This window comes from Geotrypetes seraphini, chromosome 3 (assembly GCF_902459505.1).
Source record: "Geotrypetes seraphini chromosome 3, aGeoSer1.1, whole genome shotgun sequence".
NCBI classification, from domain to species: domain Eukaryota; kingdom Metazoa; phylum Chordata; class Amphibia; order Gymnophiona; family Dermophiidae; genus Geotrypetes; species Geotrypetes seraphini.
In genome coordinates, this window is record NC_047086.1 from 398914571 (window position 1) to 398929598 (window position 15028).

Sequence of the window (15028 nt, forward strand, 5' to 3'; positions counted from 1 at the left end):
ACCGGCGCTGTTGTTTGATTGATACATAATTGATGGCTGCTTTTAAGGCGACCACTGACATGGGTTCCGGTTAGAAAAATCAGGCCTTAATACTCATATCAGAGGGGGAAAGAATGCCTATGTCCATAAAGATGAATCTCCTTGTTTCAGATAAGGGCTCCTATTAAGTAGTGTTCCACTGACGGGATTAGGAAAGATTACCTCCTTCAACCCCCAGTGGTTGGTATCACACCCCCAAAAGTGAAATTTATTTAATTCATTTTATATCCTTCCCTCCCCAGAGAGCTCAGAATGGATTACAAGGTAACACACGTAATAATTTAAACAAAACAAGTTACATAATAAATAGTCAATATGGGTTACAGAGACATTCGTATAATAGTTTGTTCATCCTAAATTAGAATTCACAGAGAGAATTTAGTTCAACATACATGAAGTTGGAATTACAAACTGGATAGTCATTTAAACTGCAGGAGGAAAATTGGAAGAGTGCATCCACAACTGTAGCAATTATCGAAGAGACAAAGTGACTGTAATGTGTTGCGAAAATGAGTTGAGAGCTTGCGACCACTGTGAAGCCAGAGGCCATTGCAGAATCAGGTTGTGAAGCCTCGCAAAAGGAATCACATGGACTGTGGACGCCATGTGCCCCAGAAGAACCATTATGCACCTCACTGAGATTGAAGCTGGGCAACTTAGTGACAAAGTTGTATTAAAGTATACCGACGTTGTTGAAGAAGAAACACCCTCAGTTGAATGGTGTCGAGCAGAGCTCCGATGAACTGGAATTTCTGAGACGGCTGAAGTTGTGACTTGGGAAAGTTGATCTCAAAACCCAAGTGTTGAAGGAAGAGTATTGTCCATTGGGTGGCTAAGAGAACACCCTGTGACAAAGATTTGTTGAAAAGCCAAACATCAAGGTAGGGGAAAGCTTGAAGACCCTGAGACCACAAGGCTGCTGCTACTACCACATAGCACTTGGTGAAGACACTGGGACAAAATGCCAGGCCAAAGGGTAGAACTTTGTATTGATAGTGGTGTTGTGCCACTTGAAATCTGAAGAACTTCCTGGAAGCTGGATGAATTAGAATATGAGTGTAGGCTTCCTTGAGATCTAGAGAGCATAGCCAATCATTGCGATCCAAGAGGGGATACAAAGTTGCCAGGGATAACATTCAAAACTTTTCCTTGACAAGAAATTTGTTGAGGGCTCTGAGATCTAATAGCGGTTGAAGACCTTCCATCTTCTTCGGAACAAGGAAATAGCGGGAGTAAAACCTTTGGTTCTGCTGCTCCAGAGGAATCTTCTCAATGGCATTGAGAAGGAGCAGGGGATCGATCTCCTGAAGAAGAAGGGAGGACTGGAGAGGGTTTGAAGCAGACTTTCTTGGAGGATGATCTGGAGGGATGGTGACAAAATGAAGAGTAACCCTCTCAAATGATGTTCAGAACCCTGATACCACCAGATCCACCCAAAAATTCAAACTATCCTTCCCCTCGTTAAAAAGCATATCCCATGCAGGAAAACTAGGGACATCTCTCTCTTTCAGAATCACAGAGCTTTGGAATAACTTTACTACCCCACTTCGGAATCTGGGCTCCCTCCAACTATTCCGAAAACATCTGAAAACTTGGCTATTCTCTAAAATGTAATACTTCCTCCTTCTATGGTATTTCATCTTTATACTAAGTCCCTCTTAACCTTCTTTATACTAAGTTCCTGTAACCCTTACTTTGGAGTTCCTTCTTTATACCAGTTCCTATAAACTGTGCCGAGCTCTACAATTGTGGAGATGATGCGGTATACAAACTTAAGGTTTAGTTTAGTTTAGTTTTAGTTTAGAACCCAGAGGTGATCAATGCCCAACAATGAAAATAAAGTTGAAGACGACCTCCAGTTGGCAGAGGGAAAGACAGCTAAATGTAAAGGGATTAAAACTATGCTCTTGAGTAAATGGTCAAAAAAACTGAGTGGCTTTAGAAGGAGCAGACAGTTGAGGCTTCTGAGGGCATTGCTGCTTTTTTTTCTTCTGCTGTAGCCTGGAAGCAGCAGATGGTTTCACCAAAAAACGCCTCTGGTAGGAAGAATAGGACTTATATGGTCTGGCAGTGGATGGTTTAGGTTTAAGTAAAGAATCTCAATACTTTTTGTGGGCAGAAAGCTTTTGAGTGGCATTCTATATTAAGTTCCCAAAAAGCTTATCCCCCAGACAGGAAATATTGGCCAACAACATCTATATCAGCAATTCGGAGCCAGGCCAATCTTCTCATTGCCATAGACCAGGGATCTGAAAGTCCCTCCTTGAGGGCCGCAATCCAGTCGGAATTTCAGGATTTTCCCAATGAATATGCATTGAAAGCAGTGCGTGCACATAGATCTCATGCATATTCATTGGGGAAATCCTGAAAACCTGACTGGATTGCGGCCCTCAAGGAGGGACTTTGAGACCCCTGCCATAGACATAGAAGAAGCCCTGGAAGACAACTCAAAAGCATCATAAACAGACTGAACCATGTACTGTCTTAATTGGGTAAGGGTGCGAACAATGTGCTGGAATTCCTATGCTTGATGAGTTAGTAGATATTTTTGAAAAGCAGGCAGTTGTTTTAACTAGATGTTACATGTAATGTGAAATAGAAGTTATAATTAATGACCCGATTTGTCAACATAGAGTTTTGGTAAAGATGTCTACCAAACTTATCCATAATATATCCCTCTCGACCTGGCGGGACTGAGGCATAAACTTTGGACGGAGTAGACTTTTAGTGTGGACTCCACCAGTGTTCCCTCTAAGCGGGCGGGTGTTGTGAGCAAACTTTTTTCACTGTGAGCTAAAAATATCGGGCGCCAGCAAGTTATGAGCCAAATAAATATGTTGCTTTCTACCACAGAACTTCCTTACGTTTGTATGGAATCTATCCCCTTTCAACTTTAGAGAGTGCCCTCTCGTTCTCCCTGCCTTAGCTACTAAGTCTATTCCCTTCAGTACCTTGAATGTTTCTATCATGTCCCCTCTCAATCTCCTCTGCTCAAGGGAGAAGAGGCCCAGTTTCTCTAATCTTTCGCTGTACGGCAACTCCTCCAGCCCCTTAACCATTTTAGTTGCTCTTCTCTGGATCCTTTCGAGTAGTACCGTGTCCTTCTTCAAGTACCAGTGCTGGACGCAGTACTCCAGGTGAGGGCGTACCATGGCCCGGTACAGCAGCATGATAACCTTCTCTGTCTCTTCAGTCCAGCATCTGCCCCTTCCATTCACTGTCTGTCTTTCCCTGCCATCTCTCCTCCTGCCCCCCCCACCCCCCAATTTGGTCTAGCATCCATCATCTTCCTTCTGTTCCCCTCATGGTCTGACATCTCTATCCTTCCCTCCCCCCTGTGGTTTTTAGCATATCTCTCTTCTCATTTCCTCCACTCAGATCTGATCATTCTCTGCTCTCTCTTCCCTTTTCTTCTCTGGTCTTCCTTCTCTATTTTCTGCCTCCATCTAAATTAAATTCTTTCTTACTATTTAGTCCCGTTTCCCTCTTTTCACTGTGTCTACACACAGCTTGTCACCCCTTTCCCTCACCCCTCCATTATCTTACTATTTTCTTCCCCCTTTATTTATCTCCTCCTTCCATCCAGTATGTGTTCTTTCCCCACTTCCATTCAGCATCTGCTCTCCCTTCTCAACTGACATCCATCTGCCTTCTGCTCTCTCTCCCTTCTTCTCACTTCCATCATCTGTCCCCTTCTCTCTCTCTCTCATCTCCTCCATTCCATCATCTGCCCCTTCTCTCTCTCTCTCTCTCTCTCCCCCCCCCCAACTTCCATCATCTGCCCCCCTTCCCCTCACCTTTGTGGGTCACTTTCTTTCCCCTGAGGGTGGCTCATGTCACAGGGGAAGCTTTGGCCGAGCAGAACCGCTTGATTGACAGTGGAACTTACTTGATTGATGTCGATGCTGGGGCCCGTTGCCGTTTGAAGGAAAAAAAAAAGGTGGAAAAAAGGAACCTGTAAAGGCGAGAGGAAGGGAAACCTCCAGGACAGCTGCTTTTTGCCCTTCTTCAGCGGCCCAAGAGTTCAGACCAGCAGCGGCAGCTCTGTATGCTTTTAACTTCGGCACAGAGCTGCCCCTAATCAATAGTTTAGCGCGGTTTCATGAGGCAGCCTCGGGGCCTTTGATAGCCGGCCCGCTTCGATGATGCGATGTGGGCCGGCCTAGCAAAGGCCCCGAGGCTGCCTTATGAAACCGCGCTAAACTATTGATTAGGGGCAGCTCTGTGCCGAAGTTAAAAGCATACACAGCTGCCGCTGCTGGTCTGGAGGTGCGGAGACAAGGCAGGAGGCAAACGCGGTGGAAGGCAGGAGTCCCGGCGAAGGCAGGAGTCCCGGCACAGCGACTGCAACAGGAAGTTGCAAGTCAGCTGACGCCGGCCTTTCGTTGCGGCGGGGACCGAATCCTTCGCGGACCGGCAAGATTTTGTTTGCGGACCGGCGGTTGAAGAACTGTGCTCTACACTGTGTGCGCTGTGACGAGAAACTTGTGCGCTGCGAGGTAATATTTTGTGCGCCAGCGCACCCCAGCACAGCTTAGCGGGAACACTGCCACCAAAGACTGATGAGACAGTTAATTTTTGTCAAAACCTGGACTGGGAATAATCCTGTAGAGGGAGTACAATTTCCTAGGAGCAACGGTAACAGAAAGAGGAGATTCTTAATTTTTATGAAGGGTTTTTCCTCAGGATTCCATGCAAAGGAAGTTTGATAAGCTCCTTAGGAGGATGTTTATAGTCTATAGTTTTCAAAAATTCAGCACTATATTTGGAATCTGCTTCAAGCTTAATACACAGACTTTTACCCAATTGTCTAATGAAGTGAGTGAAGGAAAGTCTCTCCGTAGGAGAAGTCTCTCTAGGAGGAATCTTATGAGGAGATTGTGGCTTAGGAGAATCATAGGCCTGTGTGATCGAATGAGAAACGTCAATATTGGAATCAATTTGAAGATCAGAGTTGATAAGTAGTGATGGAGATCGATGCTTCTGCTTGGAATGGTGCCAGTCCAATGAAGAAGGTGATGCCAGATTTTTATGTTTCTCTGGATGTTTGGGAAAAATATGTTTTGATTTACATTTCCTAGACTAAGAACGTCAAGGAGAAGAAGAATGATGCTTCGATGAACTGGAACTCTGACATGGCTGGATGATGATGGTATTGAGAGCCATGATGATGATGATGCATCAATGAAACAATGGCAGTACCGGCATCCCGTGTGGTGTGACTCTCAGGCTGAGCCAGTACCGGCAGGGTAAGAAGCCAAAACATGTCACCATACTCCGCACGAAAGAGAGCAGCAAGCTTCTTTTGAAAAGTACTGGTACCTGTGTCTTCTTTGCTGGTACCAATGGTGCCGCTACTGGTTCCAGACAGGATGACTCAGATGATGATGCACCGCTCAATTTGTAAACAAGTCACATATAGGTTCTTCGCTTGGCCGGCATGATTAGAATGATGCTCTGCATCAATGGAGTCGATGTTGGTGCACTGGACGACGTCATTGTCTTTGACATCAAGGGCTTTGATGTTGATGCATCAGCTTCCACTGAACAATTTCTCCTGATGTAGAATGAAGCTCTTTAATGGTGCATTTTTGAGAGGTGAAACAACGCATGCAGGACTCAATGCAATATTCCTGGCCAAGGAACTGGATACACCAATTGTGGGGGTCGGTGATCACCTGCCGCACTTTTTAAACTTCATTAATGGGCGTGACATCGACAAAAACTCCACCTCCACCAAATTGAACTCAATGGCTGAGGTGAAAAAAAGAGGTCCCACCAACAAAACACCCAAGGGCAAAAATAGGAAAGAAAAGAAATTCTCCCAAGTTCCTTTAAAAAAAAAAAAAAAAAAGAACAAAGAGAGAAGACAAGAAGAAAAATAAAGAAAAAATTAACACACAAGCGGGAAGGCAAAAGCTGAAAAACAAACAAATGTTCAAGAGCATAACTTCTTAGCTCCGCAGAAAACTAAGAATTGATGAGCTGTGTGCCTACATCAGGCGTGAAGGCACTCGCGCGGTGAAATCAGTCGCAAACTTTCTAAAGTTTTTAACGTGCTGGTGCACTTTTGCAGCTGTCCATACCAGGGTTCCGTGGATGATGTCACCCACATGTGAGAATATGCTGCCTGCTTGTCCTGGGATAAATGTCCATTTTTTCCATATATTTTAGAACAGGCTCTATGCCAGCAGATCCTGTTTAAGATACTATCAGAACTTGACTGGTCACTATCTAGAAGTCTTAAGTCCCAATTGTACATTCTTTTTAAATTATTGCTTCACATTAATAAGAAATCACTAAATTCTAACTCATTAAACCTTTCCAAAACATTAGGCAAGATAAATACCACTGAATATCCAGATAGCAATAACTGAGTAAAGTTACCCAGTTATCTTTTTCTGATTAGCATTCCCTGAAAACTGCTCATTTCCTCTAAAATTTGTACTGCTAGAAAACTACAGGGTAGTGTATTTGTATCAGTGCAAGGTCTTTGATTTTAAATGGATGATTGATATTCAACATTTCAATCATTTTAAAATAACTATTCTTCTCTAAAATAAGAACTTACAGATTTAGCTAGCAGTTTGTTGAAGGAATATCTCAGTGTATCAACACCTTCTGCTTCTTCTTTTACCACATCAACTTTAAATCTGTGTAAGATACCATAAGCTTCCTGTAATTAGAAATGTTAGAATATATTAAATGTGGATTTAAAAAATCTGAAACATACTACAATGTTTAACTCCCCCTTTTACAAAGCCGTGTTAGGCTTTGTTTATCACCGGCCATGGCGGTAACAGCTTCAACGCTCAGAATTGCTCAGAATTCCTATAAGCGTTGGAGCTGTTACCACCACAGTCAGTGATAAAAAAAAGCCTAACATAGCTTCATAAAAGTGGGGGTTATATTAGGTGTTATGCATTTGGCTAACAGTGACTCAGGACAAGGAGAAATTAGACCTTGCCTGCTAATTTTCTTTCACTTAATCCAGCCAGACCAGACCAGAACCTGTAGGTTATGTTCATCAACCAGCAAATGGCAATAAAGAACAAGAACTATAAACTCTGCCTTATAAGGGCACCATACAGTGTTAGCTCTTCAGTATTTTAAAATGACCAAGCAATGAATTGTTCTTTACTCTTTTCCTAGAGCTGCTCTACTTGAATTATTGTTTCAATAATTCGGACATTAAACAAGTTAACATAACCTGGCTGTTTTAATGAAATATACTGCAAGCAGAATCACATAAAGGTAGGTTTCTGAACTGCTCTGGCTGAATTAAAGGAAAGAAAATTAGCCAATAGATCTAATTTCTTCTTTTTTAGCATCCAAGTTAAACTAATCCAGAATTTGTGGACTTAGAAATCTCTACCTGAATTAGTTTGACTCCAAATGCTGCTTCTGCTCTAGCTGCTCTAGCTAAGCAAAAGTGTTTCATAAAGGTATGAAGGGAAGACCATGAAGTGATCATGTAGCCACTTTTCAAATCTGTAGTGAAGACACTGCTCTCACCTCTGTCCACAAGGTCACTTTTTGGTAGAATGAACTGTCAAAGATTGTTTCCCCAGCAGACAAGAAGCTATCTCCCCATTCTTGTGTCCTCTAAGAAGAACAAAGTCTATCTGACTTCTGGAACTCATTTGTGACTTCCAAGTACCTTAAGAGAGCATTCCTAACATCCAGAGAATGCAAAGTTTAAATTCTACACCATAATCTTCTCTTCAAAAGAGGGAAGGACAAGACAATTGTTCCAGATCTTTGTAAGAAATTATATAGAAACATAGAAACATGATGGCAGATAAAGGCCATCCAGTCTGCCCATCCACAGCATCCACTATCTCCTCCTTTCCCTAAGAGATCCCACGTGCCTATCACACACTTTCTTGAATTCAGACAGTCTTTGTCTCCACCATTTCTACTGGGAGATTATTCCACGAATCTACCATCCTTTTTGTAAAAAAGTTCCTTAGATTACTCCTGAGCCTATCACCTCTTAACCTCTTTCTATGACCTCTTACTCAATTGAAAGAGATTTGCCTGGGGGGGGGATGTCACGTGATGCGTGTGCACTGAGTAGACATACACTGCTGGGCTCCGCAACCCACAGCCTCTAACACCTGCTAAAAACCCTCGGAATCATTTCCGCAAGTGCATCTGGGGATCAGAGAACAGTTCAAGGGAAGCTGTAAGTGACGCGCCCTTCTGGACCGAGTTTACAGCCTGATATGCCTACTAAACTGGCCAAAGCGATGAAGAAAAAACCTGCTTCTCCTGCTTTCAAGATGGCGATGGTACCAGCTCTGGCGCATCTACAGCTGGATGAATGGGTGCCAGAAATATCTCGTATGGTGATAACAGCCCTGGAGGATCGTCTTAATAAGCTTCAATCCGCAATGGGTGGCATAAATGAGCGGTTTGATGCCCAGGTCTAGTCGAATCACTGAGGTGGAATGAAGAGTTTAGGACCGGGAAGACGAGGTGCAGTCTGAGCACACCCAGGTGGACAACTTGCAATCACAGGTGGCCATGCTCACTGAGCGGTTGGACGAGCAAGAGAATCGCCAGTGTCAGAATAACCTATGGGTGGTAAGACTCCCAGAGATGCGATCGGAGCAGGACTTGTACTAGTTTTTCCAAGAATAGCTACCGAGCAACCTGGGCCTAGAAACCTCGACCACCGCATTTATCTGTGAAACAGAGCACCGCTTGGGACTGAGAACTGGGGACAATAATAAGACACGTGCAGCGATTGCCTGGTTTGTAACTGGAGAGAAAAGGAGCTAATTTTGAAAGCTTACCACATATTTGATCGGCTGGAGTACGAAGGGAAGAAGCTGCTTTTGTTTAATGACTATTCCCACCCAGAGAAGAGAAATGGTGCTCATATGCACTTCACTCCATAGGAGAGGAGTGTGGTTCGTGTTGATATACCCGGCGAACCTCCGTGTCTGGCAAGAGGGAATGGAACACACATTTGCGAACAAGGCAGCAGTGCAGCACTAACTGGACTCCCTGCAGGCACAGGATGGAGTTGGAGAACCAGCAGCGCACCCGGCTCATTGAAATCACGGCTTCACATCATTTGTTTAGTGTTCCTGGCCTTCATGATTGCTGCTGCTGGGTTTCCATGAGCCAGTTGGAGAAATGGTCCGAGGTGCCTGTTGGCATGGTTTTGTTGATGTTCCTGGGGGTGAGGTGACAGAATGACATGATGGATCCTCAAGGCCCATTCTATAGCTTAGGGGACGGGAGAGCTAGGCCTGCTCATGCTTTGAGATGGGTAAGCGCCAAGATGGGGAGTTCCCCCTCCTTTTGTCCCATTTGATTGTGGGCTGCACTGGCACTAAGAAGGGGCGGATCTTGGGGGTCCCCCATTTGACTCCTGTGAGACCCTATTGGGATAACCTTGTCTCTCTAGATGCCAAGGACATACCATCAGAGTGAGACTGTGAGGACATACCATCAGAGTGAGACTGTGGGTTTGCGGTAGCCTAGGACCCTTGCTCTAGGCTGCTCTGCAATTTGGGAACACTGTTTCTTTTTCTTTTTTTGCTGACCTGGGGTTTTGGGAGGTTATTCTGGGGAAGAATTCTCTGGGATGATGGGCAGGCAATGGGGCAGGGCATGGGAGGAAGTGCTTTGGAGTGTGCATGGTTGCGGTGCTCTGTATGGTAGTGGTGTGGCTAGTGGCATGATGGAGGGGCAGGAGGGAGTGACTGAGATGCATAGCTATCCGGTGCCCTGGCATTATCCTTATAAGAGGGGGAGTTGGGACCTGTGGGAATGGCTCAGAGAGCATCTGCTGGGGAAGGGAATAGCAAAGGACGTGGTGAACCTAGCTGGAGGGTCACCCATGGCTCTGGATGATGTTGGTATCTATAAGAATGACTAAGTTGACACTCACTACCTTAAACATGGATGGAATTCATTCCCCTATTAAATGAAAGAAAATCCTTAGCTGATTGAAGAAAAGAATGACTGATGTTTATGTTTATTTTTCATTTGATGGATCGCTTATCCGTAGTTTACTAAGTGATTAACAATAAAATACATGAACAGTTTAAAACATGTTAATAATAACAAATACTTGATAAAAAAAACAAATTCCTAAACTGACAAACACTTTAACATTATAAGATGATTGTGAGCATTTTGATATACATGTTAATAAAATTAAGTGCTGAATAAAGACAAACCCATAAACAGACAAATACAAAGACACATAATGATAAAAGGGGAAAAGTTACATAATAGGTATTTCAAGAAAGGAACATTCAAGGGAAAAACACTAGGAGGGATGACTTAACTGCAATAATAAGTATTTTGATTAAAGATTAAAAGCATCTTTAAAAAGAAAGGTTTTTAATTTATTTTTAAACAGACTAAGTTCCTTTTCATTTTTTATATATTGTGGCAGAGAGTTCCAAGTTTGGGGGGCTACAATTGAAAACATATCATGACGTCTGGTACCCACCACTTTCAGGGAAGGGACTGCCAGTAACCCCTGAGTCAAAGAACGAAGAGAACGTGATAAATTGTGTGGAATAAGCATCCGATTTATAAATAAGGGTTCGTTTGTAGATAGAGTTTTAAATACCAGCAATAAGATTTTGAATGTTATGCGGTGAGAGATAGGGAGCCAATGCGACTCGATCATAAAGGGGGTTGCATGGTCAAATATTTTGCCGTTGTATAAAAGTTTAACTGCAGTGTTTTGAATTATTTGTAACCATTTTTTTTTCTTTTTGTGTAATGTTGATTAATAATGCATTACAATAATCAAGTTTTGTAATTATCAATGAATGTATTAGAATATTTAAGGATTTAGAGTCAAGAAATTTGGAAATTGAACGGATCATTCGAAGTTTATAGAAGCAAGATTTAACAACGTTACTGATATGTTCATGGTAGGAAAAATGTTCGTCTATCACAACCCCAAGTATTTTTGTTGAAGTAACTAAATCTATATGAATATTGTTGATGATAAAAGGGGCTGCTAGCTTTAATCCTTGTTTCCATGAAAACAGTATTGCTTTTGTTTTAGGGATATTTAATGCTAATCTATTTTTGGCAAGCCAATTTTTGATGGTGTCTAATTTTTTATTGATCTGGGCAATTTCTTCACTGCATTCGGGATTTAGAGGATGGAACAACTGAATGTCGTCTGCATAAGTGTATGAAGAAAAGCCAATGGATTGGCATAAACTAAGTAGAGGTGAAAGAAAAATGTTAAAGAGTAGAGGTGATAGTATGGATCCTTGAGGGATTCCATAACTAAGTGAGTAAGGTTTTGAACTAGTGTTGTTAAAATGGACTGTATATTGTCTATTTGCTAAAAAAGAGACAAACCATTGTAACACCTGATCATGAACACCGATAGATTTTAATCTATCTAAAAGTAATGCATGGTCTATAGTGTCAAATGCGGCCGATAAGTCCAAAGAAAAAAGTATGACGGAGTTGTGGTGATCTAGGTGATAATTTATATTAGTTGTAAGCCCGATCAAAGAATATTCTGTGCTATGGTTTTTTCTAAAACCTGTTTGATTCAGATATAAAACGTTGGTGGATTCAGCAAAGTCAGACAGTTGTTCAAAGACTACTCTTTCAGTTAGTTTGGCCAGAAATGGGATATTAGCGATGGGATGGTAATTTGAAACTTCCTCAGAACTAATTGTCCGATCCTTCAATATAGGCGAAATTATTGCTTTTTTCCAAGATGCTGGCACTGAACCTGTACTAAGACTTTTTAAAATGAAGGAGTGAATAAAGGGGCCTAAGTAAGAATAAAATTTTTTTAGAATAATCGGAGGAATGATTTCTGAACGTGAGCCTTTAATGTTAATTTTTTGGAAAAGATTTTCGATATGTTCAAGAGAAGGTAGATTAAAAGTGGAACATTTGGCAGTGGGAAAATAGGTTTTGTGAGAACTGTCAGTGAAATCGACTAACACTAACTGATCAAAATTTTTGCGAATATCTCTAATTTTTTTTTGAAAATGATTGGCTAAAGCTTGGGCTGATGGGTTTTTATTATTGTTATTGTCCTTCTGGACAGTAGGAACAATAGATTTTAGGATGGAATAAAGAATAGATGGATTTTTAGCCTTTGATATTTTATTGGAGTAAAATTGTCCTTTAATCTGATTTATTTTAATTTTGTATAATGATACATGATCTTTATAAATCTTTAAATTTTCTGCTGTTTTGTTTTTACGCCATTTTCTTTCGAGTGATCTTAGTTGCATTTTATATAAATGTAACTCTTGGGTAAACCAAGGATTTTGAATTTGATTTTGATATCGCTTTCCTGTAGGAAACCCATCTCTCGGCTGTTAAGCACACCAAGTTCAAGCGGGAATGGGTGGGCGAGATCTGTTTTTCTTCCTTCGGTAACAGAAAGAGAGGTGTTGCAAAACTGTTTCACAAACAATTGCCTTTACATATTCATAAAGTTATGTAAGATAAAGAGAGGAGATATGTTATTGTGCTTGGGGAACTGTGGGGGACAAAAATGGCTGTTCTGTAATCTCTATGCTCCTAATGTGTATAATCATCAAATTTTTTCACCTCTACTTGCCCTTATTGATTCATGAAGATCAGGTGGGGTTCATTCCTGGAAAGTATGGGGCTCATAATCGAAAGAGAAAACGTCCAAAAACTGGCCTAAGTCGGCACTTGGACAATCATAAACGAAAGACGTCCAAGTGCCGATAATCAAACCAGGTTTTGGACATATTTCTAAACAATCTAGGACTTCATAGTGCCGCTGAACGACCATAGCTAAACGGGGTGTTTCAGGAGGAGTGTCGAGAGCAGGATTTTGGCGGGATGTGGGCAGGCTTAGACTTAGTCGTATTGCATTTTATAACCAAAAGTTATACAGCACAGCCTAGACGGAACTTGGACGTTGTGACTTAGACCATTTAAAACATGGTCTAAGTCACAAAAACCCACCTAAAGTGACCAAATAAGCACTGCAAACACATAATACAGACCCCCACACACTACCCCAGTGATCATCGACCCCCCCCATAAAAATATTAATCACAACTTGAAAATTGTGCCTCCAGAACATCATCACCTGGCAGCCTGGCATAGGAAAGCCTAGTCATGCTGCAGAGAGGCGTCTTAAACCATCTTGGGGGTGGGTTAGGGAACCATAGAGAGGTGGACCCATGCCCATAAGCCCTGTAATCACTGCATTGATATTGAAACATGTGCACTCCCCTATACACCCCAAAAACCCTTTTTTACTAGCATATTAGTGACTCCTGCAGCCATAAGGGCTATTGGGTTGGTAGATAAGTGGGTCTAGGGGATTCTGGACCTGTTGCTCACCAATGGAGACAGTGTCACAAAGGTTTTGGTAGGTGAGGCTTTGGCTTCCAGTGACCACAACATGGTATGGTTTCACCTCAGGAAGGGAGTCACTAGGTCAAATACAACGACAAAGGTCCTTAACTTTAAGGGAGCTAACTTCCAGAGCATGGGAGATTTTGTCTATGGGGCGCTGCAAAACCAGGATACAACGGACAGTGTGGAGGTACTATGGTCGGCTCTGAAATCTACACTGCAGGAAGCAACCAACCTCTACATAAAGACCATGAGTAAACGACAGAGAAATAATAGACCCCAATGGTTCTCCGCGGAGATCTCAGAACTAGTAAAGCAGAGGAAAAGAGAATTTGTATCCTACAAACAATCACTGTGACCAGGAGCTAAAGAAGCCTATCTGACGAAATCTAGAACTGTTAAGACAGCAGTCAGGAGTGCCAAACTCCAGATGGAAGAAAATATAGCTAGGCATGTTAAAAAAGGGGATAAATCTTTTTTCAGGTATGTTATCGACAGAAAAAAGAACACAGACGGGATTGTACGCCTAAGAAAACCTAACGGTAACTATGTAGACTCGGACTCAGACAAAGCCAAACTACTCAATGGATACTTCTGCTTGGTCTTTACCTGTAAGGCGCCAGGATCCGGACCGCAGCTGCAAACAAGGGAGTGCTCGGAAGACCCGTTCCGGGATTTTGAATTTACCACGAGCAATGTATACCATGAGCTATTGAGGCTAGAAGTGAAAAAGCCACGGGACCGGATAATCTACACCCCAGAGTACTTTGGGAACTGAGAGATGTCCTGGCAGAGCCGTTAACTGCGCTTTTCAATATTTCCCTAAGCAAGGAAAAAGTCCCCTTGGACTGGAAAACTGCTAACGTCATTCCGCTCTACAAAAAGGGACGTAGGTCAGAGGCTGAGAATTACAGACCTGTGAGTCTCACATCAATAGTGTGTAAACTTATGGAAACGTTGATTAAAAACAGATTGGATATGATTCTGGATAACGAGAGGCTGAGGGATTCCCACCAGCATGGATTCATGAAGGGAAGGTCTTGTCAATCCAATCTGATAAGCTTCTTTGACTATGTAATGAAACAACTGGACAAGGGAGAGTCCCTGGACATCGTGTATTTGGACTTCAGTAAGGCTTTTGACAGTGTCCCATACCATAGGTTGTTGAATAAGATGAAAACAATGGGACTAGGAGAAACATTGATGGCATGGGTTAGAGACTGGCTCAGTGGTAGATTTCAGAGGGTGGTGATAAATGATACCCCCTCAGAAATGTCGGAAGTGACAAGTGGAGTGCCACAGGCTCGGTCTTGGGTCCGATACTGTTTAATATCTTTGTACAAGACCTGCCTCAGGGACTTCAAGGTAAAATTATACTATTTGCTGATGACGCAAAGTTATGCAACGTGATTGACAGTGCAACCGTGCCCGACACTATGAGGCAGGACCTACGTTTACTGGAAGAATGGTCTAATACTTGGCACTGAGTTTCAATGCCAAAAAGTGAAAGGTTAAGCACCTTGGTAGCGGTAACCCCCAGCAGAACATACACCCTGAATGGTGAAACCTTAACAAAAACTATTGCGGAACAGGACCTGGGTGTAATCATTAGCAAAGATATGAAGACTGC

General features: G+C 42.4%; 1 protein-coding gene across 1 annotated transcript in view; it reads right to left on the minus strand.

The window, feature by feature from the left end:
- Positions 1–15028, minus strand: part of DNAH8 (dynein axonemal heavy chain 8) — a 1666792-nt gene that overhangs the window by 727894 nt on the left and 923870 nt on the right. The window contains 1 exon segment of the mRNA XM_033937418.1: positions 6611–6715. Coding sequence (XP_033793309.1) covers positions 6611–6715 — 105 coding nt within the window.